General features: G+C 38.0%; 2 protein-coding genes and 1 long non-coding RNA gene across 11 annotated transcripts in view; 1 reads left to right on the top strand and 2 right to left on the bottom strand.

Moving 5' to 3' along the window:
• Positions 1-9750, top strand: part of LOC134798691 (casein kinase I) — a 49712-nt gene extending 39962 nt beyond the window's left edge. For 4 of the 9 annotated variants that reach the window (XM_063771061.1, XM_063771062.1, XM_063771064.1 and 1 more), the window contains 5 exons: positions 127-186; positions 1893-2018; positions 3494-3516; positions 6852-6976; positions 9488-9750. In XM_063771061.1, the coding sequence (XP_063627131.1) occupies positions 127-186; positions 1893-2018; positions 3494-3516; positions 6852-6976; positions 9488-9735 (582 nt within the window). In that variant the 3' untranslated portion in view covers positions 9736-9750. Of the gene's footprint in view, positions 1-126; positions 187-1892; positions 2019-3493; positions 3548-6851; positions 6977-9487 lie in introns of all 9 variants that reach the window. The other 5 variants (XM_063771068.1, XM_063771066.1, XM_063771065.1 and 2 more) reach the window with 5 other exon arrangements.
• A 489-nt stretch (positions 9751-10239) lies between these two features.
• On the bottom strand, positions 10240-11341 carry LOC134798749 (uncharacterized). Its single transcript, XR_010145268.1, has 2 exons — positions 10735-11341; positions 10240-10583 (listed from the first exon to the last, which is right to left on the bottom strand). It is a non-coding gene; the product is annotated as an uncharacterized LOC134798749 (long non-coding RNA).
• A 4021-nt stretch (positions 11342-15362) lies between these two features.
• The window catches only part of LOC134798731 (uncharacterized), a 36561-nt gene continuing 24404 nt past the window's right edge, over positions 15363-27519 (bottom strand). The window contains exons 6-9 of the mRNA XM_063771118.1: positions 25227-25485; positions 19456-19555; positions 17933-18134; positions 15363-16361 (exon numbers count right to left, since the gene is read on the bottom strand). Of these exons, the coding sequence (XP_063627188.1) occupies positions 15886-16361; positions 17933-18134; positions 19456-19555; positions 25227-25485 (1037 nt within the window). The 3' untranslated portion in view covers positions 15363-15885. The remainder of the gene's footprint in view (positions 16362-17932; positions 18135-19455; positions 19556-25226; positions 25486-27519) is intronic.

The raw sequence follows: 27519 nt of genomic DNA, 5'->3' as shown, positions 1-27519 counted from the left end.
GGCCTAATGTTTATTTTGACCGAACCGAATACGTATTTTCCCCAAAACCTTCCTGTTTCTTTGATAGTTTAGGCCGTTAGATTGTCGGGTTTTTGACGTTACTGACTCTGGTTTTCTGTCACCCAGGATGATTTGTGTGATTATATGATTGGTCTGGTGGAGGACGATGAAGCGGCCCTTATCCAGGTTTGCGGCTTGTTGTTAACGCCCCTGCCAATGCCGTGCTCCCGTCATCTTGCTATCATGTCATTTGAAACGAATAGAGTTAAACATGTACAGATGTGCACCATAATTGTTCCATAGTATTTTCTCGGAAACGTTCGTATTTGTCATGCTACTTCAGTCAACCTCAGTAATTTTTGTACCGAGACTGATTGGAATAGCAAGACACGTTTGTACGTTTCCGTGAAAATACGATGGAAATAATTATGCACTACATCTGTAGGTAGTGAATAATCTTATTTTCACGGAAACGTACGAACGTGTCATGCTACTCGTATTTCAGTCAGTCTCAGTACAAAAAGTACTGGGGTTGAGTTGACTGAAATAGCATGACAAATAGGAAGTTTTCTAGAAAATACAATGGCAAAGGATTGTTCACTAAAACTGTACAGTAGAGTGCTAAAATCAAAGGTTAACCTAAAGTCAAAAAACACGATTTACAGTCAAAAACACTCAGGATATTCGAATCGTCGTTTAATCATATCTACCTTCCACATGCAGGAGCAATATGTTATTCGTATATTTTCCAACTACTTTTGGACCTTATAGTTATAGGCCTATACTGGCGTATAGGCCAGACGACCTGGAAGCATCAGAGCACTACTATGTGCTAAACTATTGAACTTGAACTTAAAAGTGTGTAAAACCGTTACTAACATAAACGAAAAAAAAAATAAGAATTCAAATTTATTTAATATATACTGTTTGGGCTTGTACTCGTAAACTGTGTTTTGAAACATCTCAGGTGAAACAATCATTAGGATTATGATTAATTTAGTGTTTGTGCTTGGTGCTTCTAGGTTTGCTAGTCCCTAACCCTAAAGTGTTCTTGTGTGGATTTCGATAATGCTTCTGCCAAAACGGTATCCGTTCTACTTTTAGGTACCTGTTTTGGGCTTGAGTTTTAGCTGCGTTTTGGGAAATTTTCCATTCACCCCTGTTTTCTTTTCTTATAAAATATTTCCACTTGTAGTGACTTCAAAATGTTGTATTGAACAACAGTTTGTATATATGTTATATGTTTGATATTTGGAACATACAATTCTTTCAAATTCGACAGTAATTTTTCGTTTCATGATATAAATTATCACGTATACTTATGTATCCTTTTGAACCATTTTGTAAGTAGTACGTGTAATGGTATTATTAGCTAGTCTTTGAGTATCCCCGGTTTCTGTCTTAATATAAATAATATACCTAGCTTGGATATTTTTTCCATTTTCAAGTTTTTATTAGTGTTTTGTGTCATCGTTATTGGGGGAATGGGGTTAAAAAAAGGATTAGTTACTTCCATTGAGAAAATAACTCAATTAGTGTGTCGTGATGAGATGAATAGTATGACGCAGTTGTAAGTTGCAACATTTTTGTAGAGTTGTACGCAACATATGCCACTGGAGACCAAAGCCTGAGGCTGTGGACTGGACTCAAGTGGGCAGCGGGGCGTCAAGGCCGCTTATCGCTAGATTAAATTCAGTCAAATCTATGAATTGCCTTCCCTTACGCTTCGGCCACGAAACTCACGCTCCGGGCGTGTACACTGGATGCTGAGTTGCTGACGCCCACCACCATACAGTGTATACAAATATTACAAATGTGTGGCGGTCAGCGTCCGCGCCAAGCGGCGTTGCGTGGCTGAGACGCTCCGGGATATACATTAATTGTGTGTGCAGGGTACGGCGAAGGAGGCGGGCTTGGGCGGCGCCACCAACTCTGGCGGCAACTGGCCGCACAGCGGCAAGGCCACCCCGCTCACCGCCGGACACCTCACCCCCGCCGACCGTCACGGCTCCGTGCAGGTAACCGGCACGAATACACCACATACACGTCACGACACATTACGAATCACATGCAGTTAAAACGACTTGACGCAACGCAACGAGCTTCTGGTTTTCACTTCGAGACGATTAGGTAACGAGATTTGTTTGAGAAAAATTCTGCTGATATACATATTTTAAATACCGGATCAACCGGGTGTGGCCTAGGTAACAGTGATGAAGGCTAAAAAGTATATTGATAATGATGTTATAAATAAATGTTATAAATAGTAAGGAATAGTGATAATGATGTTAGTCAAAAATATTCAATGAGTGCGTATTGCAATCGATAAAAATCTTGATAAATCATTACCCTATTTATAAAATAACTAATAATATAACTACTTACTATGGCTTTATTTTTGTAATTTTAAAACTAGTTTTAATATCACTGCGTAAAATGGACAAAAACTGCTCAATTGAAGAAAAAAAACCTACTTCAATATTGTTGAAAATGAACTTAGCCTAACAGTTTCACTACCATTTTGTTATTCACCCCTGTTACAGGCCCACTTTCATATTATTTTGCTATTTTCGTTGCGTTGCAGTCTACAGAACCCCACAGATTTATAATATAAACATGTCGTTATTAAAGAGCGGGACAATACTCTCGTGGTCCGAGGAAGACTAGAGGTTTATATGTATTTTACTTAAATCAGAGCCTAGCATTAGATTCATCGCCTACGCCGAACTCTGCACACACAGCCCACCAAAGAATAATAGAGGTGACACAAATCATTGTTTTAATACCGTCCCTTAATTACCAGTTCTTTCTAAATACTTAGTAGCGACACACTTTAGCGCCAAAGCGCCAAAGGTGCATTATTATTTCTCAAAATTATTGAGTACCAGATGGATTATGAAAATATGTATCGACGTAAAATACGATTATATACAACAAACGCAAAATTTTCTTCTGATCTAGTGGGCCGTGTTGCATAATAAACTACAACTAATATTACAAGCGGAACTCCTTTACTAATAAGTGAAATTAGAAAAGGTGTTCCGCTTGTAATATTAGTTGTAGTTTATTATGCAACACGGCCCGGACCGATGATTGCATAATAAAATACAAACTAATAATAAGAGTGATGAGATCAGGGGCCTATTGCATAATAAAATACAAGTTAATATAATTTTACATACAAAATCACCAATACTATTTGCTTGTATTTTATTATGCAATAGGCTCCCTGATTTCATGAGTAGACAGACGGTAGTATCAATCAACAGCGATTTGTGTCAATGTATTACTTTAAAGATTGGGTTGAACAAAATAAATTTATTTATAAATAATAAGCTTCTTTATGAGTAGATATAAAACAGTAAAATATAAAGACCTCTTTGTAATTTTATCATGTATGTAGTTAAATAGTTTTTATTTGATGCATGCTTTACCCGTGATGAAAGCAACGTTGTGTACATTGTGAATGTATATTGGTGTATTTATTTTTTAGCTGTTGAAGAATAAGCATTTTCGGTATGTGAAATTCCCCGGATCCGTGTCCACGGTTAGTTTAATTTTGCGACAAGCCTCGTGTGAATGTCTGCATGTTGCTTTACATTCGAATTATTGCATCGAAGACATCGTAAAACCGCACTCTTGTAGCAAAATTATCTTAATCTCTCTCTTATATAGTTCGTTTATTTTAGCATTAGCAATAAGGTAAACGATCTTGATGTGTCTTTTTATTGAAAAACACGTTTTATAAATAAGTCACGGCAAATATGTAAGAATTATGAATCTAATACAATCATTTATATTCTTCTGCTTTCATAAGTAATAGTTACAGATTTTTAAAAAGCGTTTTTCTATTAAAAGACTTGTCATGATCGCTTCTTTCTAATGCTAAAATAAACGAACTATAGCACAGAGAAACAACTTAACCGTGCTATTGTTAAATATTTTACATTAACAATTAAAAAAATACATTTGAAAAACACTGATAGAATCAAATGTAAACCATTCAAATGCCTCTGTTTAACGGCTCGGCCACGACATTGCGCAACTGGCGAAGGCGGCGGCAACTATAGATGGGAACGAATGATCCGATCCCCGTGTCTCGCTCCAACCTATGGTTGCCGCCGCCGCCGTCGCCAGTCGTGCAATGTCGTGGCCAAGCCGTAAACTGTGTTATTCCAACAGTGGTAAAAGAGTTAGCAAAGTTAAAAAAATACATATTCAATAAGTAGCGTTAAGCCGAAAAACCCTAAATGTTGCAAATCCTTTATTTGCCATTAGGCTGTACATTTTAATGCTTGTCTTCGATGTGAATAAAGTCGAGTGTGCATTGTGCTATTGTCAAAAACCTGAAGCACAGCCAATATTCATTCATAAAGTTTTATTTATGTTATGTCTGAATAAGAAGTCTAATAAAACAACCAAATTCAGAAATAAAGTTGTTTAAAAATCTGCCATGATAAAAGGCTACTAAGTTGATTATTTCTAATTTAAAAAAAATCGAATGATTTCCAGTTTACCACTATACCACTAATTGTTAATGGTTACTACCATTCGCCAGTAACTGGCCGGTTTTAGTTACTGGCCGCCCTAAACTAAAAATGAATTCTATTCACCTATAAACAGAATTCATTTTAGAATAAGGCGGCCAGTTATTGAAGGCTGGCCAGTTATTGAAACCTTATACTAAAATGAATTCTATTTATAGGTGAATAGAATTCATTTGGTGGCCAGTTACTGGCGAATTACCAAATTTCTTCTTCTTTATCTTTTTTTTTTAAATTATTTTTTAAAAGGCCTTCTGCGTCATAGAGATGTGCAATACATGACGTAGGACTTCTTACTCGTAGAATGTTTAGAGGCTATAGTCGGTCTTGTTTTTCTGCTTTGTATGCTGCAATGTTGTTGTTAGTCATTGTTCGCTTCTAGATGTTGTTTTTCTTTAATGCTTTTATACGAATCGAAATTTTGACTTTTAAAAAATCTTATTTAAATATTAATCTATTATATTAATAATATTCTATAAATACTATACCGAATGACACCTTTACTTGTAATACTGCTTCAATTAATGTTTTTTTTTTAATATTGAAATACATTTTTTTTTGTCCAACACATTTATATCATCTAGCATTATATGGACAAACAAATGGCTTAACTTACTAATAATTATAAGTTGGACTATAATAATCACGTTAATGATTTTAATAATGCTTTACTATTATTAAACTATACAAAATTGATAATAAAGATCTTATACAAACGCATGCATTTGCAATTAGTTACAAATTTGTTTCGTGTTTTTATCGGTGCTCAATGTTACAAAAAAAAATATATTTATTTATAAATAATTATTAATATTAATAAAAGGAAAGCATTGTTATGTAACCCTTTAACCGCCACTGTCCTATAAATTTGATAGCGTGTGTGATATATAAATAAAAAAATACTTTGTGAAAAAAAAACTACTGTTACCAAAAAACATTAATACCTATATGCTTTTAAATCTCTCATGGAGGTAAAGGGTTTCTACGATATAGTTAAACTCTAAGACAATGAAAGCAGGCCACATTCAATGTGTCCTGTTTACATCGCTTTAGAGTGGATAAAATGAATAATAGCAATCTGTGAGTCGGGTTCCCCAGTCCTTAGGAGAATAATCCACACGGAAAGTGCACAAATAGGGCTTACTCAAGGATTGTTTCTGCACTTTCTTCGACTAATCGGGTGAATATTTGGGTGCTTGAATTGTGATATACAAGACACATTTATTAAGTGATGACAATGAGGGTTTCCGCGATCGAGTTTTTCACTAGATGACAGCACCGTGGCGAGAGGTCTAGCTGTCATAATCTACCAATCATGTTTAACAATTTTTTTTATTGGTGGATTTTGACAGCAGCTGTCAAAAAGACCTCTCGTCACGGTGCTGCCATCTAGTGAAAATCTCTCATTAGTATTTGCATGTACCGTAGTTTAATGCTGTGCTTGAATATTTTTTTCACAGGTTGATTTGTCATCTCTTTTGTTAGGAAGTTCTCTGAGAATTATTAATGGTTTTAATGCGAATATTCACCTGATTACGTTAGTTAATTAATTTGGTCAATATCTCGATCAATAATATTTTCGGCATGATTTCAATCTTAATTCCAAAAGGAGCAAGTGTGTTTGAGGAGTTTGTATTGATTCTTCACGGTACTTATCAGATCGAAAATCATAAAATAGTCATCTTTTCAACAGAATACGAGTTTCGAATTTTTGAGTCATTATTCGAACGGTTTAATCCCCACTTTCGTGATTACATTTTGACGGTCTTGTAGATTTTGATGACTTTTACATTTCCGAAAAGGTTGTGTAGGGGCGATTTACAAGGGGGTGCCCGAGCCTCCCGAGTGCCCAATGGTCTTTTACCTCCCCTACATCTAATAGATAAGATAACCAAAAACTTCACCAAGACCTAATTCCACTCCCACAAAAATGTCTCTATAAAATTGATGCGGAATAATCGTTTAAATAATGATTCAAGAACCCGGATAAATTATGAATTATCCCTTTTGGAAATCGGTTGATAATCACTTCTTGTACAGTCACCACATGGGATTGTTATGCCATTGGAAATTCTATAGTATGGGCTGATTTAGACGGCACGCGAACTCGTATGCGATTTTGGTTACATGAGGACTATTGGTTACATCCAAGTCAGCCGACCAATCAAATACCGCAGCAATGTAATGAAACTCGCATGCGAGTTCTCGCACCGTCTAAATCAGCCTTAAATGGCGCAACAATCGCGGAGCGTGATGGTACGACCGTGTGTGGTGGGTACCGGGTCGCTCTAACCCGTCGGTGTGCAGGTGGTGTCGTCGACGAACGGCGAGCTGGGCGCGGACGACCCCACGGCGGGGCACTCCAACACCCCCATCACGGCGCCCCAGCACGACCAAGACCTCCAGGACGACACCAAGTCAGTGTTCCAACTGTACGAAACCTTTTTATTTATTTTTTATTGTGTAAGGACTGACTGACTGACGAGCGGGCAGCGTTACATCCTAGCACCGAACACTTTCTGCTGAGGGACAGAAAGGTTATTTCCCTGTCGCTGTTAGATAGCAGTAAGTGTCCGGGGAAGAGGCAGATCTAATACTTAACCCTAGGCAATAGATTGCCTTGAGTCATTTTTAAAGACCACGCCGGCAACTGATAATATAAGTTCGACAGTTTTCTGTGGAATTACAGACTATATCGATTGATAATTCTTTCTATATGGAGTCGTAGAAAATAAACTTCATATTATCAAATTTTATCGAGCTTTGCTCACTATTACTGGAATCCTATAATACAATCTTACATATTGGATTTTCTAATTTGTAATAATATTCATATAGTCAACATTATAAACATCATACGGGGACATGTTTCAAATATTGACTTTATTTTATATTTGTTTTACGGTAGACAATCTGATGGATTAAAATAATTTGTAAAGCACGAACTAACATTGAAATAGCTTTAAAAGTTTGAAACAACTTGTCGGCATAACTTTGTTCTCTGCAAACAATATCTTAGGACGCTACCTGGAACTGACTATTGTACTTTGCATGATTTAATTTATCCTTAGTTGTGGCCAAACCTGTAACGAATTCATATTGTTACACAATCTATTTACTGAATCATGATTGCATGCAAAATCGATATTAGTGTGTGTGTTCATAAGAGCTTGTTGCTAGGCCTACATGAATAAAGTATATTTTTGATTGATTGATTGATTGAATTCTTATCACAACATCAAAATATATAAGTCTAGATGATCTATTTTCATAAAAAAGTGAAGGGTTACATTTTTGGCCACGTTTGTTTTATTTTTAATTTAAACATTACGTTATCGCATTATTAGAACCGCAGATCTGAATTTATGACATCCAATTTTTATTAATCCCCTTTTAATATGATGCTTGTGTTATTTTCCACTCAAGATATTTTTTTATAATGGAGTCACCGATTCAAAACTACTTTTTTGCACATTAATACGTGAATGTATCATTATTTGTCTTAAAAAGTCTATCTATTTTATAAGTAAATAAATAGCTATAATATATATATTTTAATATTAGAAAAGTTTCTTAGTGCTTTTAATGTACAAATAACTGATTTCTTATGTATTATTTATTATAAATCACTTTTTGATATCAAAACTCGCTTTTAATAGTTTCATCGTCATATATCGTCGTATAATTTTGCACCTTAAATAATCGTAGTATATCAGTTTTGTTCAAAGTTCAATTGCCAATGTATATCACGTGTCAAAGTATACTTGATAAGCCTCGGCACAATTTTAAAGTCCCATCTTTATTCGTGTGAGTGTAACAGCAATCCGATATTGCTAGCATAAGAATAAGATCACTGTAATGTGCTCAGTGTGTTATCCTCGTAAGGCATAATGTTTTTTTTTGACTGATAGAGATCAAATTTTTCGTACAAAACAAAAATACTGCAAGTCTCAAAATGTCTTATTTTTTAGGGCACTGTCATGTGTCGTTATTTCAATCCTTAATTCTTAAAAAAATTCCTTTAGTACCGTTTGGTAACCAAAATTTCGTAACCAGCTACAGAATGGGAATCAAGATTCCCAGTTTGTAGCCGGTTACATATTGGGCCAGCGTGTTACCGTTTGGTAACTAAATTTGGTAACTAGCTATAAAACAGGAATCTAAAATTCCCTGTATGTAGCCAGTTACGAATTGGGCCAGAGTGGTACCGTTTGGTAAATAAGTTTTGTAACTGGCTACAAAATGGGAATCCAAAATTACCTGTTTGTAGCCGGTTACGTATTGGGACAGAGTCACTCACTGATCGGAGTTTATTGTACCAATTCGAGGCTAGAACGGTGTACATACGAAAGCACTTCAGACTTATTGTCATTGTCATTGCATACGTTCATTTTAAGTTTTAATGATAATTTCTCGCTGACTGTACATTTTATCAAAAATCTGTGAATGCCAATTGTCACCACTTAGAAAGTTAGATGGTCACTTCAAAAGTCCCATTTTGTAACCAGTTACAACGCGGGATATTTTTTCCCGTTTGGAAGCTGGTTACCAACCGTGGTTACGAATCGGTAATTCAAAAGTCCCATTTTGTAACCAGTTACAACCTGGGATTTATTTTTCCCGTTTCGAAGCCGGTTACCAAGCGTGGTTACAAATCGGTAATGGAAAAGTCCCAATTTGAAGCCAGTTACGAATTGGTATTTCTTTCCCGTTTCGAAGCTGGTTACCAATTTTTAGTTACCTAACGGTATTAAAGGAAAAAATTGCTATAGGGTGGTATTCCACTTGTCCAATGTGTATTTTGTCTCGCATTTTGCCTAATGAGAGAGTGAGACGCAATGACTTTGGACAGATGGAATACCACCCTTTTAAGGTTAATTAAAAAGTATAACTCGCCCAATGTATAATTTAGTTGACGGCAGACTCCGTAAATCTTCATACAGGCAATCCGTCTATTCCAGGTGCTGCTGCTTCTTCAAACGCAAAAAGAAGAAGTGCGCCGCCCGCGCGGGCAAGTGACGCGCGCACACACACACGCACCGTCACACACACACACACACGCCACACACGTGCCCGCACACACGCCCGCATGCGCGAACCGTTCGCGGGTTCGCGAAACCCTTCGCCGGCCTCTCGCGCTTCTAGCGAGGATATCGCCCCAACCCGCTCGATTAGGGTGTACGGCATGTGATTTTTCTATCTCTGAAACTTTGTATTTATTGGTTGATGAAAAACTCGCAAGCTAACTCGCAATGGCATGAGCAATGAAAAAGTGTGGTCATGTCATAATTACTGTCAAATTTCTGTGAAAATATGATGTTTATAATGATACTCACTCACTTTGTTATATTCAAATCGGTGCAATTAACTTAGACGGACTCTAGTGAAGTGTTTTAGGCTTTGCTAATGATGAACAATATTATTATAACGTTTTACAGCGATTTGTCAATTTGAAGTATCTTTCATTTCACAATTTAATGACCGCGAGAATCAATTCATTGCGCGTTCCTAAAATCGTGAAAAAATAAGTTACTGTATTATATTATTCGTCATTAACTAAAGCGTATTTCAAGCTGATTTTACATGAAATCTACAGGCACCCTGTACAAAGTCAATAGAAAAACCGAGCAATAAAAATAACGCTTTCACCAGACGGTGAAGTGGTATTTTGGTGGTGGTTCTAAGTACTTCTCAGAACGTCCCGTCGATCCTTTAGACATAATATATCGGAGAATGTGTGAACAGTGAACACCATCTTTATAAACTCGTATTTTACCAGTAAATAACTATTGAACAAATTCAGAGATAGAGAAATCATAAATCGAGGCCTTAATGATTGGCCTGTCGAAGACTAGTATCCCCTCTGCCCTGCAGCAAGTGTTCCAATTTATTCTTCTGTGCCAGTTCTAAAAAATCTGTAAGTCTTTCTTCTTGAAGAGCCTCATACTACTATTGGTCAAAAAACCTGGTAGAAATTTTATTCCAAAGCTGGAATATACGAGAGGTAAAGTCAATGTAGAACGCGGGATTTTTTTTACCCTGTCATTTAATATTATATCGTCAGGTGACAAGCAAAACTCACTAATTACTAAAAAAATATTAAACAAAAATCAACCTTATTACTTAGGTATTAGTATGGTTCACTATGGCTATTAACTTGTGGTAGTAATTAGTGAGTTTTGCTTGTCACCTGACGATATTTTCAAGCTGTCGAGTGTCAGTTTATGACATCAGTGGTTGAATGATTGAGACCTGAGTTAAAATAAAATATGGATTTTATTTGAAGATGATTGGTTTCGAATAAACTCTTCAAGTTTGGTCAAATTTGTACTTAATAAATTGGGAACTTCATGCTGTAAGGGTTGAGGGACGAGCTTCTCGATTCATACGTTTTACAATCAGGGCTACCTTGATAAATATGATATCAAAACTATCTTATATTAAACACAGAGAAAAACAGACATTGATACTTTGAAATAACATTTATGAGTACATACACATAATTGGCATTACGACCTATTTCAAATATTTATATGCAAATATTAAATTGGTTTGTAAGCGTGGTATATGTGCGCGCCTGTATTGAGAAATGTGATGACTGATAATGTGGTGGTTTCTTGAAATACAAACTGATACATAAGAAAGTTTAGATATATAATTTTATCAAGATGGTAGCTCGTATTGTAAAACGTTTAATGGCTTAATAGCAGAACATTTTGATCAACTCTATACGTTTAAGAATATACTTCAACGTATGGAGTGCAAAATTTGGAATAGTATTCCAATGTAGTGAAATTTACATCTAATTCGTTATTGTGTTTAACATTATTTGCATGTCCGTATTTATACTGGATTAACAATTAACCGGTCACGATTTCGCGCGGCGGCGGCTAAGAGCGAGTCGCCATGAGTGACAGTGATGTCCGATCGTGACATATCACTTCTACACGTACAGCAACAACTCTTACTGACTTTAGGTGGGCCTTATGTGTTTGCAATAGGGCTTAGGTTGTCAGTGTGAAGGATTTTAACATTGGTAACTGACTCAACGTAGCCGCCGACGCGCGACGTCGTGGCCTCGCCGTATTTCTGTTGTTGGGACCACAATCCCTTTCGGAATCATTGAGATACTATTTCAAGCGTCGGGAATAATAGTCATAACTGTGCTCATCGCCACAACCTAGCTTCTACTTTTACGATTAAAATCACATGTAAAATACTTATATAAAGAATTTTATGTAAATTTAATAAGGTTATCGTCGCTCAGAAACACATACACGATCGCCGTTCATTTTGAAGCGACTTTAAATCTCTGTTGTCATTACTATTGAAATCTTTATTATATTATAGTGTTTGTCAACAAAAGTGGAATCATTGTTATTCGAATCGATACTCAGATCGCGACCGTAGCGTACCGTCATCATTAGATGATAATTGATAAGAGTTCATCGCAGGGCCGTGACGGCGGGGTGTGGTCGCAGTTCAGTTTTGTGTTCCCGTCCGTAGCGAATTATGTTTCATATTTTCAATCTTTCCCTTTCTGGCGGCTGACTCGTTGGCGATATAGCGACTAGCTCCAGTATTCTTTCTCCCAAGAAACGTACAATAGTAGATCTTGTATGAATAGAGAAGATATTATTCATTAATCGCTCGTTGTTTACAAGGGCCCTGATGAAACGCTCCAAGTCGCTTCGAGTGTAATAAATTAGCATAAAGCGTTTTTGGTGGCTAAGCTCAGAGCTGTGAAAGAAAAAAACGCTTCTCGCTTATCGGTGATGGGCAGCCGCCCCTCTTGAGACGTGAGATTTACTATAAGTACCTCATTTATATACCTTAGGTCCGCGTTGGTCCATTCCAGCCTCCATCATCGTAGATGTAACAGACTAGTGTCGCTTGACGCAATCGACGTCCCGTTTTCATTACTTACGCTGTGTATTGGATTGTGTTACTTAGTAAAGCATTACCATAACATATGACTTACGTTATGTCGTTCGGTTTGTGCGTTGAACGTTCCTTGTGGCTTTATTCCATACAGGTTGTGACTCGAGGCTCGAGCGAGCGCGCGACGCATACACTGAAGCATTCTAGGTTAGAATTTTATTTAGTCATTTTGTAAACTAAGTTCACGTGCGAAACAAGTATGGTTATCATATTATTTAAATCGGCTCCGTTCCTATAGAGGCCACATACTTTCCTATCATTATTTATGCTCGTATTCTTTAATTATAGTTTTAATATATGACGTAATTTCATGCAATAAGTAAGAAAGTGTCAAAAGCTATTCAGTATGGAAGTAATCGGTCGTTTTCGATGGCATCGCTATTTAACGTGCAATAATTTATGTAAAGGTTCATTACAGCGTGTATAGGTTGTTCGCGGGCGTGCCCGACCCGGGGCCGAGCGAGCCGATCCCCACAAGACTGACAAACATTTCACCTTCGTGTACAAACGCGGCTACGGGCAAGAGTCAATTCACGTTTGCGAGCTTTCTTTTCATAATAGTTCTTATGACTGTATATCATTTTGATTAGGATAGTCGGCGACGCTCCTCGGAGCGCGGTCATTCCAATAGCACTTCTTGCTTACATAGCGAGGCACGGCGCACGCCAGGGATGGTGACTTACTTACGTAGAGGCGGAGTCGGGATGCGAATAGACTGAGTAGTCGGGAACGGGAGTAGGCGCCGAGTGCCGCGGCCGCGCGAGACGCTACACCAACCATTTGGTCTCGATTTGGTCATCACTTTTTATGTTATTGTTAAAGTTTCCAAAATACGTTACATTTCGTTGGTCGTTATGGTTTTCGAGTCTTCCCTATGCGTGTGAAAAATTCTATGGCTAAATTCTACTTAATGGTGTATAGTATGCTCGCCGCGGCCGCTGCGTTGTCGGTGAAAAAATTGTACAGCTTAGGAGGAAATACATTTGTATATTTTTGCTTGGTCAGGGCGCGGCAAGTATTATCGGCAACGCGTGAGCGTATGAGTAAGGGTTTGTGGACGGCAATATGTCGGCTTTGGACTAACCTGGGGCAGCCTCATTGCCGTCTGTACGAGTAATGGATTAGTCACAGATGTAGTCATCACAAATGTGTATTCCCGCATTAGAAGTTATTCATTTTTGGCTAAGTATATTTGAAGTGATTTAACATTAAAAACATCTTGTTGTGTCGATTTCATATTTTTAGAAAAAGTGTAGATATTTAATGCGATTATTGTCGAAATTTATAAATGTAAAAGGGATTTTTTTTAGTTCTTCATTCATGTTTTTTTGATGAATTATTGTGAACAAAATGAAGTATTTTCCTCGTTAAATGTTCGTTAACTCGTATTGTACAAGGCAATATTATAATGGAGTGTAAATTAAACCATGTATGTCTAAACATGATCGTAAATACCATAGTTGTACCTAATTGTTACTTTCTATTTGCTAGATAGTATAATCAAATTAGATTGGGTATTAAAATGTAAAGTGTTTTGTAACCCGCGAACAAATAAATTTGCGCGTCTACGCAATAATACATTTATTCGAGTGTTCGTAACGCGAATGCTGTCGATGGCGATATACGTTAGGATAATTTACTGGTACCTACTTGCTGCTCATGATATTTTATACAATGCGTTTTGTGTTCGGGTCATTTACCGCTTCAATCATTGTCAACTGGGTGCTGAGAAAGACCAAGTGTAAATAACGTGAGCAAACGCGCTGAGCCATCGTCAGTTTGCGTTAAAACTTTACAAAATAACCACAATGTTATAAAGCACCTTTTATTTCCCACATCGCATAGTTGCATTATGTAAATCCGAACAATTGGATATGTGAAAGTTGCACCAAAAATGTATTTGTACGTGGTCGGAAGGCGCCCGCCTGGTAGGCTGGAGTGTAGTTAATTTAAATTATAATTTGAAGTTCGCTTACCTAAAGTAAGTCATGTTCGATCGGTCTGCGGACGCACGATGAAGATTTTTAAGCTATAGTTATAACTTTATGTATTATAATACATGATGCTTTTGAAACTGAATTGAATTCTTATTGTAAGTATAAAATAAATATTAATATTCATAGAAACAGTTCTCAGTGTTTATTTTTCTGTAAGATGTATGGTAAAAATTTGCATACGCAATTTGACTTGTATTCAGTTAAGGTCACAACCTGTTCAAAAATACGAAAATATTTGTTAACTCATAATTAAATAAAGCTTATTATAAGATACTTGTTTTATTCGTTTTAATTGCAGGCTCTTCATTACCACAGACATTTCAAATTCAGCAAAAAAATGTGCAGAAAGCTTATAATAATAAACAAAGATTGTTGATTGTATTACAAGAGAATTTAGTTAGACAATTTCGTGCTTGGAATTTGTCTGCTAATGTAAGTGGCGCTGTACGTACAGCCATAATTTACGCGGCTCCGTACATTATACGGAAACTGACTGCCCGATTCGAACTTTAAGATGCGTCAGTTAATAGATCTAGAAACGATATGGATTAGATATGATGACACTGACGTTTCTTAAACAAAAACGTCACTTGACACTCACATCAAATCCATATCGTTTCTAGATCTATTAATTGACGTATCTTAAAGTTCGAATCGGGCCGCGAGTCGCGTTTATAAAGGCCTGAATAGCTGGAGCTCGTTTTCTTAGGACGCGTTTACACCTCTTTTACAATCAATAACTGCCGCTTTCACATCAGTCACAGCAGGTACACATACAGTGTATACGTGCATTTATATTCTGATACCATTAAAACTGTGTCCAAACTTTTACAGCGTTGATGCAGTTTTGAGGGCGAGGGTCACTAAATGAAAAGTACAATAAAGTTACTCGTACAGTTTATTTCGACTAACTTCCACATTCCAATCAATAAGACAAATAAACTTTAAACAATCGTGTAAGTAGTAGATAATATAATATAACGGAACTACACCTAAAAGTGAATCTGAACAGATTGTAACTTACTCTAGCCTAGCTAACACTACTCGCCGATTAACACATAATTGCACCAATTTAACACAAAATGCCTTAAATTAAAATTGCGTAACAAAGTAAAAATATATCTAATACGATCTAAGATTATAATCATTATATTAATTTGAAGTCTTAAATAAATAACTCTTTCAATTCATCTACGTAATATCATACTTCATCTGGAGATAATACTTAGCCTAAATAAAATCATACGATCTCACTAACGCAAGGAATAATTTCATCGAAATAAAATCATAGTAAAAATAGAGAAAATATATTGTAACAAAATATAAAGTTAGAAATAATTATGCAACGGAAATACCATATAAGATTTAAATATAAAGCGTAGGAACTTATATGGTATACTAAACTAAATACCGTTCACACCATTCACGATGAAGCTTTTGACCTCTGTGATATTTCTCGTATCATAATCGGACACCTCTTCGACCAGTATGTCTTCGTTCTTGACCGGTATGGGCGGGAAGAGATCGATCAGCTCGCCTAGTTTCCTTCCTGTAGACATGAGGGTGTTAGTGAAGAACGCGTTGTCTTCTATTTCGTCGATTCTTGCATCTATTTTGTATGCGTTTTCGTAGTTTTCCTGCTTGACGATAGGGGGGAGGTAGTCATGTCCGTCGTCGTAGTCGAAGTGTATGGTTTTCATGCGTTTCTTGAGGTTGGGGGGCCAGTCCTCGTCGATGGGCAGGTCGTGGTAGCCGCCGGGGAGGATGGGGATCTCGGCCTTGGTGATCTGGTAGTCGTGGTCGGAGTGACGGTTGAAGGTGATCAGCTCTTCCATGTTGAACTCGCCGTCGTCGATCACGGCTTCGTCCAGCACCATTTCTGGAAATAAATGGACTTTTAAGTCAGTTGGCAATGGAATTTTGAGAAGGCAACGGGCTATAGCATATCTACTGATAGCCCAATGGATAAACAAGAAAACTGATAGTTTAGCGGCATAATGAACAATTTTGTATGATTTAAATTTTAAGTCCTATTTTAGTGCTTTTAATTTTCCCATTAACTTCAAGCAATAAATGACTGAATATATTTAGACATTTGTTCAGAAATGTAAAAAATTCGGTTTTTCAGTTAACTAATTTCATGAAAGTTACGCATTGGCGTGAAACCAGTCCTTAATTGCAAAGTTTCTCAAGAATTATCTGAATAAAAACACTAATGGATATCTTAACAATTACGTAATAATTGCATAATGCAATTGGTCCAAAAGAAATTAAGAAAGTTCAGTTTATATTATGCAAGTGAAGTAAAGCGTTACGGCTACTTTCGAACATTGAATAATCCCTGAAAGTTGCATAATTTTTATTGCTAACTTTTTAAATATCACGACAATCATAATAGTAGGTACACCGAGCGCAGTTAAGGTGACAATCGTTTATCGTAAAAGCCAATAGATTAGTAAAATCGTAAAAGTTACGTGGTCATTTTAACACATTATTTTTTATTCGCTTTTTGATTGGCTTTGACTATTCATAATTATCAGAGAATTCAAGAGAGTTAGTGTCGTTACGATTTTCAATCATCTTCAATTGCACAATAAGCGTCTCTTATCGAAGTGTGTGTTCAATGCGAGGGCTGTCAGAACTGATAACTCTCATGCCGGCTGTACACACATGTAGAGAGCTCCTCGAGTTTCGGTAAAGAAGCAAACCAACCGGAGAAGGGAGCAGTATGTGTACACCCGTTCTTGAGGTCTGTGAGTGTACAGCGGGCATCAGCATAGAGAAATATAGTAAGACAAGAGTGCTCACTTCATACATCAGTTTTGGTACCAAAAATATTAGTATTTTCATAGTCGACATCTAGTATCGTATATATAGTATCGCATAGTAGCGGAATTATCAGTACTTTAAGTAGCAGTAGTAGTACTGTCAAGTGACAATAGATGTAGCACTGACTGGAAACTTTAATCTCAACAACATAAGACTTTCCGGTCGGTGCTACATCTATTGTCACTTGACAGTACTACTACTACTACTTAAAGTACTGATAATTCCGCTACTCGATGCTAGATGTCGACTATGAAAATACTAATATTTTTGGTACCAAAACTGATGTATGGAGTGACCACTCTTGTCTTACTATATTTCTCTATGGCATCAGGTTGTACTGAAATCGTTTAGTGTACTGACTAGTATGCTGCAGCAACGCCCTCGCTCGCTGCACGGGTACCGCGGGCTGCTGCGATTGGTGCGGTGACAAGCACATCGTCGCGACCAGTGCTGCGGATAGCACTGTTGTCTCATATATGTTGTACTCACTGGTATGCTGCAGCAACGCGCACCCGCTCGTTGCGCGGATACCGTGGGCACGGCTGCTGTCTGCTGCGATCGGTGTGGTGAAAAGCACATCGTCGCGACTCATATAGGTTGTCTCATATATGTTGTACTCACTAGTGTGCTGCAGCAACGCCCTCGCTCGTTGCGCGGGGACCTGCGGGCCGGCGGCGGCGGGCTGTGGCTGCGCGTGGTGCGGCGCGCGCACGTCGTCGCGCAGGGACGGCAGCGCCACCAGCGCCACGGACAGCAGCAGCACCAGCAGGCACGTGGCGGGCTGCGCCTTGCCGCCGGCTGTCGTCGCGCCCGTCAGCACGTTCTACGACCAAAACGATATGTTAGTAAACGACCGATCTACTAATCTTTTTGACAATACATCGCCCTATAAAACCTCATATCGGACCCTTATAAACATTGTTTTTATTTTTGAAGTGAAAACTTCTTTAGCGGCGCTGTGCACTTTTTGTGATGGGGAAAAAATGTTAAACTCGCGACAGGTCACGCGACCGACACATTCGACAGATTGAAAATTCGTAAGAACGTGGCCTAATCGAAAAACTGTTACAATGTCATTGAATTTTCACTTCTGCCGGCACTCCCGGAGTGCAACCCGTTGTTTTTTTTATAATTCAGAGATCTCCAACCAAACTTTTTGACCAGATTCCTTTTCCCGATTTCCCGTTTCTTTTTGGCGACCAGGACCAAAAGCCAAAAGTAAAAGCGCACGGGTAGGATTCGGCCTGCAGGTCATTATTTGGAGATCTGTGCTTTAAAATTACACCTACCGCATTAAAAAGTAAATTCACGAACGTACGTCAAATAAGCATATTTGCGAAGAAATTACAACTGCCACTACCACAAAAAAATGTAGCGTAGTGTCACCCAAATGTCACAACTTGTTATCTTTATTATTGGTAGGTAATCAATGTAATGATAGCTTGATTCTGCATCGACCTCTAACATCATACATTACATAACAGCGTAGTAAACATGCTAGAATATCGTCGACAACAATCTTATTAAATCTCAAGGACAAATGCCACTTCTCGCCTCAGTGCGTTTACATATCTATCTGATGAGAGCAACATGCTGACAACGTCGCATTTTTCTTTTTTTACTGAACACTTAAAAATACATACTATTTGTTGCAAGAAGGGGAACTCCAACTTAAATAATATTTATTGGCACTACTGATAACAACTCGCGCCGTCTTTAGACGTTCTTTACATTGGATAATAAGGCAGAAGACGGAAACCTGAGAAAAACGCAGAAACAATTTGTATACCAGAAAAACAACACAGTTTTTCCTTAGCATAATTGCCATGACATACATATGTGCATTTTTTAGTACGGCCAACCTTCTCGGCCTATGTTTAATTAAAGCATGAAACATGAAAATGAAAAACAGACATTGTTTTAACCTAAGGACATTTTTTTTAATACTTAAAGCCCCATTGAGATGGTTCAAGAACATGCATGAGATTTTCGTTACATTGTGGCTTTGGGCCGATTAGATATCTATGGGGCCGATCGACTGAATTCATTGTACTCTGTAGTTAGTAATGTATCGAATATTGCAAGCAACTTTATTGAACCATCTAAATAGGGAACCCGAAAAGATAATATAATTTATACCATACCTGTAACCTCTTCAGCTGTGCGGACAGCGACTGGTTCTGCGACTGCAGGATTTTTATCCTTCGGATCAGGGTTTGGTTCTCGGCTGTGCACTGCTTAACCCTGCAACAACACAATGCATTTATAGTATTTCGACCTGAATAGTAGTTTAGACCTGAGTTTGTAATTAGACAATGAATCTTTATAATAAATGACGTTGGCAAGATTGGCAACAATATTAACTCAATTATAAGAAATTAAAATTAAAGCCACAATGTTATTGATTTTAATTATAATCAATAATTTGATTAGTACCTAATTTAAAACAAATTGCTTTGATAATTAGCGATGAGCCGATGATATAGGTATTTTGTAAGGCTATTCAAAAGTGCTTGTTGCTAGACCTATTTGAATATATATTTTGAATTGAATTGTATTGATCAAAATTATCCGATCGCCCAATGTATGCTTAATATTTTACAATATCATTTTAAAACTTCGAATTTAAACTGTTGTGAGACATACTAACATTGAATAATTTTACGGTTTACACTCACTTGTTTTTTTAGGCACTCGCGCGACATGTTTCGGAGAGCCTTACAAGCGATACACGGCCGTCGTGAACGCTGCTCGCACTGTTAGTGCTTGAGAAAGGAGACCTAGGCTCTCCGAAACATGTCGCGCGAGTAAAAACAAGTGAGTCTAAACCGTAAAATTATTCAATTTTAAAACTTGTTTAAAAAGTGAATAATATTGCATTAACTTCACCGTAAGTTTACGTAACATCCACTGAATGAGATAAAATAAAAAGGTCAGCGCGCGGAACGCAGTGTCGCTCATTTGATTAGATTATAGTGTCACTAGAACCAGGCGTGGCTCACTCCTCGATTTCGTCGCGTCGCTACAAGTAGTAGTAGTAGTAGTAGTAAACTCTTTATTGTACAAAAAGACATATCAAAAATAACATACAATTAGTAAGAAGTACAAAGGCGAACTTATCCCTTTGAGGCAAGTACATGCGGCATATGCGGCCCACACCAATTTTGGTGTCTAACAGTAGCAGTCGCCGCGCACCGCTACGGAACGGACGCCTGCTCGCGCTTGCGCTTGTATCCCCCGTAATAGACGCGTTTTGTTAGAGAGTGAAACTTCTGTACCTAGTACTTGCCTAGTACTATTATTTATTCTGTGCTGTGCTGTGTGGTACTGTTTCTGTAGAGATGATATTGTTCAATAAAAAGTCCCATCAGAACAAACCAACTACTCAAATATGTCAACTTCAGTTGCAATATCTGGTTGTATTAAAGGTTTCTTGGAAGTAATTGTTGTTTATCGACAAAATCATCAATTCATTTATCTCTATTTTTATGTATTTTTTTATTGCTCAGTAACCACGACTTTCCGTTATGTAGATAACGGGAAGTCGTGGTTATTATATAGTTTTTATTGTAAATGTTTACAATGTAAAAATTGTTGATGCTTTTGTGATTTAGTATATTTTATGTAAGTACCTGTAAATAAATAGATGCATTACCTACTTACTAAAAAATATAAAACTAACATACTTTAAGTAAGTAAGTAAACACTTATTTGTACGAAATCAAAGAAAGGAATAATGGTTACATCAGATAAAACATAAATGTGTAGTACAAAGGCGAAGTTATCCCTAAGAGGGATCTCTTCCAGTTAACCTATATCTAAGGAGCTTTATTCAGCTAAGGCCCACTTGCACCATTCCACTAACCCGGGATTAAGCGGCTAAACCGTTAACCTAGTGTCAAATTGTACTGGTAACCATGGTAACGCCAGGTTTAACCGCTTAACCCCAGGTTAGTGGAATGGTACAAGTGGGCCTAAGTTGGTGGTTCAATATGGCCTACATCCTACAAACATGATAACAGCTTGTAGAGCCTCTAGATATATTTATGTAGATAAACATGTACTCAGGTAAATAGAACAGCCATGAGCCGGAAACGATCAACACGCAAATATTTGTGACCGGATATTTGATCCCGGGAATCGGGATCCGTACACAAGACCGCCACTTCGTAGTGTCTATAGCAACGGTTAAAGGGGGTGTTACATTTGATCAACTTTTCTAAACTAAGCATAAACATGGTAATAATAAAACATCTAGTGGGCGGCAAGTCACCGCCTGCCTCGATAACTTGTGAAAACATTGTTATGGCAGGTGTCCGGACGTCTTTGCAATAACCCAATCTCATTGTCCACGCAAACTTCAATCCATAGACCGGTATACTGTAAATTTTTTCTAACATACAATGCCTGCTGAGACCGGTTCATGGGTGTCTATTGTTGCGCCTGTGAACGGGTTCCAGCAGGCGTTCTACATGACATTAAAGCTTTCCAAAGGGACTCTACGTGTTGGATCTGTATCCCCACGCCAGCCTATCAAAAGACCGGGATTTATAGGCCCATGAAATCCAAAACATAATTCCACCTTATTTACGATAGCCCCCGACGTGACGTGACGTAGCAGGCGTCGGGTATCTAAGTATCTATAAACCTAGTAGATAGGTGTAATAGGTACATAACTGCAAACTATTCTAAACGTAAACTTTCGTGTTTTGAACACATACATTTAACATTTGTCATTTTGCTGGGACATCAGTTAGCCGCGACCACGACCAGTGAAACCTGTGTCGAAGCGTCGGTAAATAAAGGTGATAATAAAATAAATTCGCTATAGACCCGTCTATAAATCTGAGTGAATATGTTTTCTAAACATGTTGGATTTACCCATGAGTTTAAAGACGGAAAAACATAAATGTAATGTTATTGTGTTGCTAAAAGTACGAATAAAGAACAGCAAAATAAGACAACACATATCAAACCAATTGTGAAACAATTAAGTTTTCACGCCACTGTTCGGAAATGTGGCAAAAGGTGGTCTAAAACCAAGCTGAAAGTAGGAAATAGCTGTAGCATCTGAATCACCACTACTACAATGTTTCATTGTTATCATCATCTGTCATTGGTGACGGTTCGCTACAGCAATGAGTATCATTTAAAACATAAAAATCAATAAAAGGTCTTTTTTGGCGCAACTTTTGCCTTCAAAAATAAAATTAGGTTATTTATAGGACCAATTTCTTGTTAAAAAAAAAAGATATGTCAAAACCATTCGGTTAATTTTTTTTTACCAATTATACACGATTCAGTTCACGCTTAAGGCGTTTTTTACTTTTGTAGCTGTTTGTGTTTTTTTTTTAGCAAAAACGCTTCTAAGTTTAGAGTCGGTTTAAAGCAAATAACAGAAAAACGCCTCTTAAAAGTGATAAAAAAAGTAAAAAAGGCGGGATCTGAAAATACTTACTGAATTAGATAGTGTAAATTGTGTTTAACTAAAAAATACAAGAAACACGTATCTACGCTCGCTATAAAAATGAGTTCTTCTAGTGAAGAAAATTATATTCTTACGCTGACGCCTACCGAAATTCAAGAGACAGCACAGGCAGTGGCTAGTAATTTGCTACCAGGGAAATCGCGGGCTAGTAATTTGCTACCAGGGAAATCGCGGGCTAGTACTTATAGTTATGAAAATGTTTTCTTATTTCCTCGCAGTAGTCGTGAAAAGCACTATGTAATGCCTCGACCGGAAACGCTAAAGATGGACTCGTATTATTTGAGGGCCTCCACCAACGTGTCGGCCCTCAAACGACTCGTCCATATTTTAGCGGTTTTCCGTCCTCTCCTACAATGTACTATTTCTTATAACATCAAAATGTTTTATAACCCCAAACTTATCTCTCGGCACGCTTGATATAAAACGACTGCTGGTAATCGTGTAGGTATAATATTGAGTATATTGAATGCTACTCGCATTTAAAGCCACTACGTGCACAGTAAGGAAACGACTTATCCGAGACTAACCAAAATTTAGTGAAACCTTTCCATTCATGATTCACAATGGGCTGTTAAAACGATCATTTATATTCAGCATACAAAAAAGAGTATTTGTATTATGCAACTGCAAAGTACACATACAGGTTTGTTTCACGACTGGCTTGTTACACATACGTCGTGAAATGTCATGTAGTGAAAGTCGGATTAATTGTTGAGCACTCGTCCAACTGAATTGGGTTTGCTCTTAAATTAAAGTGGTACAGTCGAGAGCGGTGCTACGCTAGGTTAAATATGTCGATTTGGAGAATGACAGGGAGTGTAGGGAATTTTACGATGGTACAGAACGAGTACGCCTAAAATATGGTATTCTCGTGCTAGTCAAAACTGTTTCTTTTTCCAACTTTCAAAACGATTAGCCATTATGAAAACAACACAACGTCACGTCACGGTCAAGTCACGTACTTTTTAGGGTTACGTATCCAAAGGGTAAAAACGGGACCCTATTACTAAGACTCCACTGTCCGTCAGTCCGTCTGTCCGTCCGTCTGTGTCACCAGGGTGTATATCAAGAACCGTGATAGTCTAGCAGTTGAAATGTATGTATATGTATAATGTATTTACATCACACATGATGTATTTCTGTTGCCGCTATAACAACAAATACTAAAAACAGAATAAAATATATATTTAAGTGGGGCTCCCATACAACAAACGTGATTTTGTTTTGTTGTTTTTTGCGTAATGGTACGGAACCCTTCGCGCGCGAGTCCGACTCGCACTTTTTATTTTAGTTCTATCCGATTTATTAAATAACTGTTCTCTACGCTTCTCTAATAATTTTCTGGTATACTATACTGGTGGTTGCCTGTATTATAGTGTTTTATTGAAACAGCCTCTTGTCCTAAACGTCGTCCGTTCCGTCGGGGGTAAATAGTGTGTTAATAAACACATTACCCTCCTTTGCGTCGCGCAGTCGGGTAATAAAACAACACAAACCTGTCTTCGAGCCCGTCAACGTACTCCCTCTCCTCGTGTTTGGTGAGGGGGTAGCTGGTGGGGAGGGTGATGCCCTCCTTGGCGAGGAGGCGGCGCTCCTCGGGGGTGAGGAGCAGGCCCGTCGGGGGTAAATAGTGTGTTAATAAAACAACACAAACCTGTCTTCGAGCCCGTCAACGTACTCCCTCTCCTCGTGTTTGGTGAGGGGGTAGCTGTTGGGGAGGGTGATGCCCTCCTTGGCGAGGAGGCGGCGCTCCTCGGGGGTGAGGAGCAGGCCCGTCGGGGGTAAATAGTGTGTTAATAAAACAACACAAACCTGTCTTCGAGCCCGTCAACGTACTCCTTCTTGCGCTTCCTCGAGACCTGTGCGGAGATCTTATTCCTGATCTTCCTCCTGATCCTCTTGAGCTCCCTCTCCTCGTGTTTGGTGAGGGGTTAGCTGGTTGGGAGGGTGATGCCCTCCTTGGCGAGGAGGCGGCGCTCCTCGGGGGTAAATAGTGTGTTAATAAAACAACACAAACCTGTCTTCGAGCCCGTCGACGTACTCCTTCTTGCGCTTCCTCGAGTCCTGTGCGGAGATCTTATTCCTGATCTTCCTCCTGATCCTCTTCAGCTCCCTCTCCTCGTGTTTGGTGAGGGGGTAGCTGGTGGGGAGGGTGATGCCCTCCTTGGCGAGGAGGCGGCGCTCCTCGGGGGTAAATAGTGTGTTAATAAAACAACACAAACCTGTTTTCGAGCCCGTCGACGTACTCCTTCTTGCGCTTCCTCGAGTCCTGTGCGGAGATCTTATTCCTGATCTTCCTCCTGATCCTCTTCAGCTCCCTCTCCTCGTGTTTGGTGAGGGGGTAGCTGGTGGGGAGGGTGATGCCCTCCTTGGCGAGGAGGCGGCGCTCCTCGGGGGTAAATAGTGTGTTAATAAAACAACACAAACCTGTCTTCGAGCCCGTCGACGTACTCCTTCTTGCGCTTCCTCGAGTCCTGTGCGGAGATCTTATTCCTGATCTTCCTCCTGATCCTCTTCAGCTCCCTCTCCTCGTGTTTGGTGAGGGGGTAGCTGGTGGGGAGGGTGATGCCCTCCTTGGCGAGGAGGCGGCGCTCCTCGGGGGTGAGGAGCAGGCGCGGGTAGCCGCCGCCATTGTTCTGGGGGGCGTGGTCGTCGTCGTCCTCGCTGTGCTCGGTGCCGGAGTCATCTGGGGGAAAAGGATAAAGGTTAACCCCGTATTCATAAAACTTTAGGGGCCTGATTTAGTTAAATTATGTTTTATCCCTTTCTTACAAGTACCTACATAAGTCAAAATGACAGATAAAGACAAACGATTATTAGCTAATTGAGGTTTGTGGCGCGTTTATGAATAAGGGGGAAAGTATATCGGTGTAGCGACAGATTGGAAAACCCTCTGCGACTCGCACAAGTCGCACATCAGTCGTCTATCAGACACCACCAAATATTTTTTTTGTTGCTATGTCGGCGTGCGGCGCGATATAGTTCTGTCTCGCTCATTACCTTCTTCAAACGACTCGCGGCATCGGACAGTGATGCCCGAGCGGCAATGTGGTGCATGCATCGGGAGATATGAGCTGCGGGTGTCCCACGGACGTGAGCACAGCAATAAGTCCTGGGTCTGACTGACCTCACCTCATAAAAATATGTACTTTTTCATAGATGGTTCATAGTAAGTATGGTGTCTATCAGACGTCACCTCACAAAAATAGTAATGTTTCCATAGTGTCAGAGAGATCTTACCACATAAATAATTATATTTTACATGGTTGATCGACGAAAATCCTTTAAAATAAGTACCAACTTCAGGACTGATTAGTGCCTTATTCTGTCTTTAGATTTTCTCTATTTTTTTTTTAAAGTATAATGTTCAGAAGAAGGAAAATTAATGAAGTTACTTGAAGTTGTTGATTGTTAAGTTTTTTTTTAATTTTTTTGTTAGCCTAAGTACAAATTGTAAGAAACTGTGATCTCATTAAAATTTATTATATATTTCTTATGTATTTTATTTTAAACGTATTTTACAATTGAATTTAATAAATTATAAATGGATTGATTGTTATATAAAACAATCGTTACCATATTGCCATTAGTTTATTTTTAATGAATTATCGAAAATGACGTCTGATAGACACCACATCAGTAGAATCTCTCTAAAAAATTCACCACAGTTGCAGAGGGTTAAAAAAAATGAAGGTTTCTTAAAACGACTTAGTTAAGCCAGAAAGTAAGAAATGGCCTCAATTCTAAAGCGGGAGTGATTTTTTTTAATGGTTGTGCTTCGAGGCTTTTCAAATATTGTTGGGCAAACAGTTATTTTGTTATTTACAGGCAAGACATAGGTTTACATATATTACGAGGGTACATCAAAAAGTCTTTAGAATTGATATCGGCTAAACACATAATGATACGTTTTGATTATTGGTCATGATACTCATGATACTATCACTTTTTGGCAATAAATTGCATAAGTAAAGACATAAATAAATTAATTACTTTTTTATGTTATCGATAAACAATGACAGTAGGGTAGGTGATGTCTTAATATCAGTAAATTCAGGCAAGTTTTTGTGATCATTCAGGAACGATTTTCTCAAAATTTTTGGTCAAGAAGTCATAAAAATTGGTACTTAAATTAAAACTTGGGTTTTTAAGAATGAATTAGTATTTAATAATATGCTTGTAAATTTTAATTTTCAGGCTAGGATGTCCTTTCAATGTTAAAGGTAGTAATTTTAGGTCTTCACACATTTATTTGTTCAATTCAGAAAAAATAATGGAAACATACCACAAAAATAAATATGAAAATACAAAATAAGGCCTATCAAACATTGTTCAATAAAAATCAGAAGAATCTTTTTAAGAAAAACGCAATTAAATAAAATACCTAATTTTAAGATGATTTTGGGCCTCAGACCATGCAGTTTCCCAAGAATGCTGCGCAGAATCTTGTGCTTGAATTAAAGAGTTGCGTATTGCGTAATCAAGAGTATGTCTTTTGCAATTACTTCACATTCTTTGATTCTTAAAAATCTCCTATAAATTGGCTGTACTAGCGATAAACTAAAAAAAAAGGAAAATTAGTACTTTTTTTTTTTATGGACGAAGATGCCAGATTTTTTAATACTGAATATGCAGATAAACTAATAAAGAGGTTGCCTAAAAGTAAAAAATAACAGGATACCTGTAATTCCATGGTATCATAGCGTTTCTAATTTCTTTT

This window comes from Cydia splendana, chromosome 17, assembly GCF_910591565.1.
Source record: "Cydia splendana chromosome 17, ilCydSple1.2, whole genome shotgun sequence".
Lineage (NCBI taxonomy): Eukaryota > Metazoa > Arthropoda > Insecta > Lepidoptera > Tortricidae > Cydia > Cydia splendana.
Note: the sequence above shows the minus strand (reverse complement) of the source record. Positions and strands in the feature narration are given on the sequence as shown.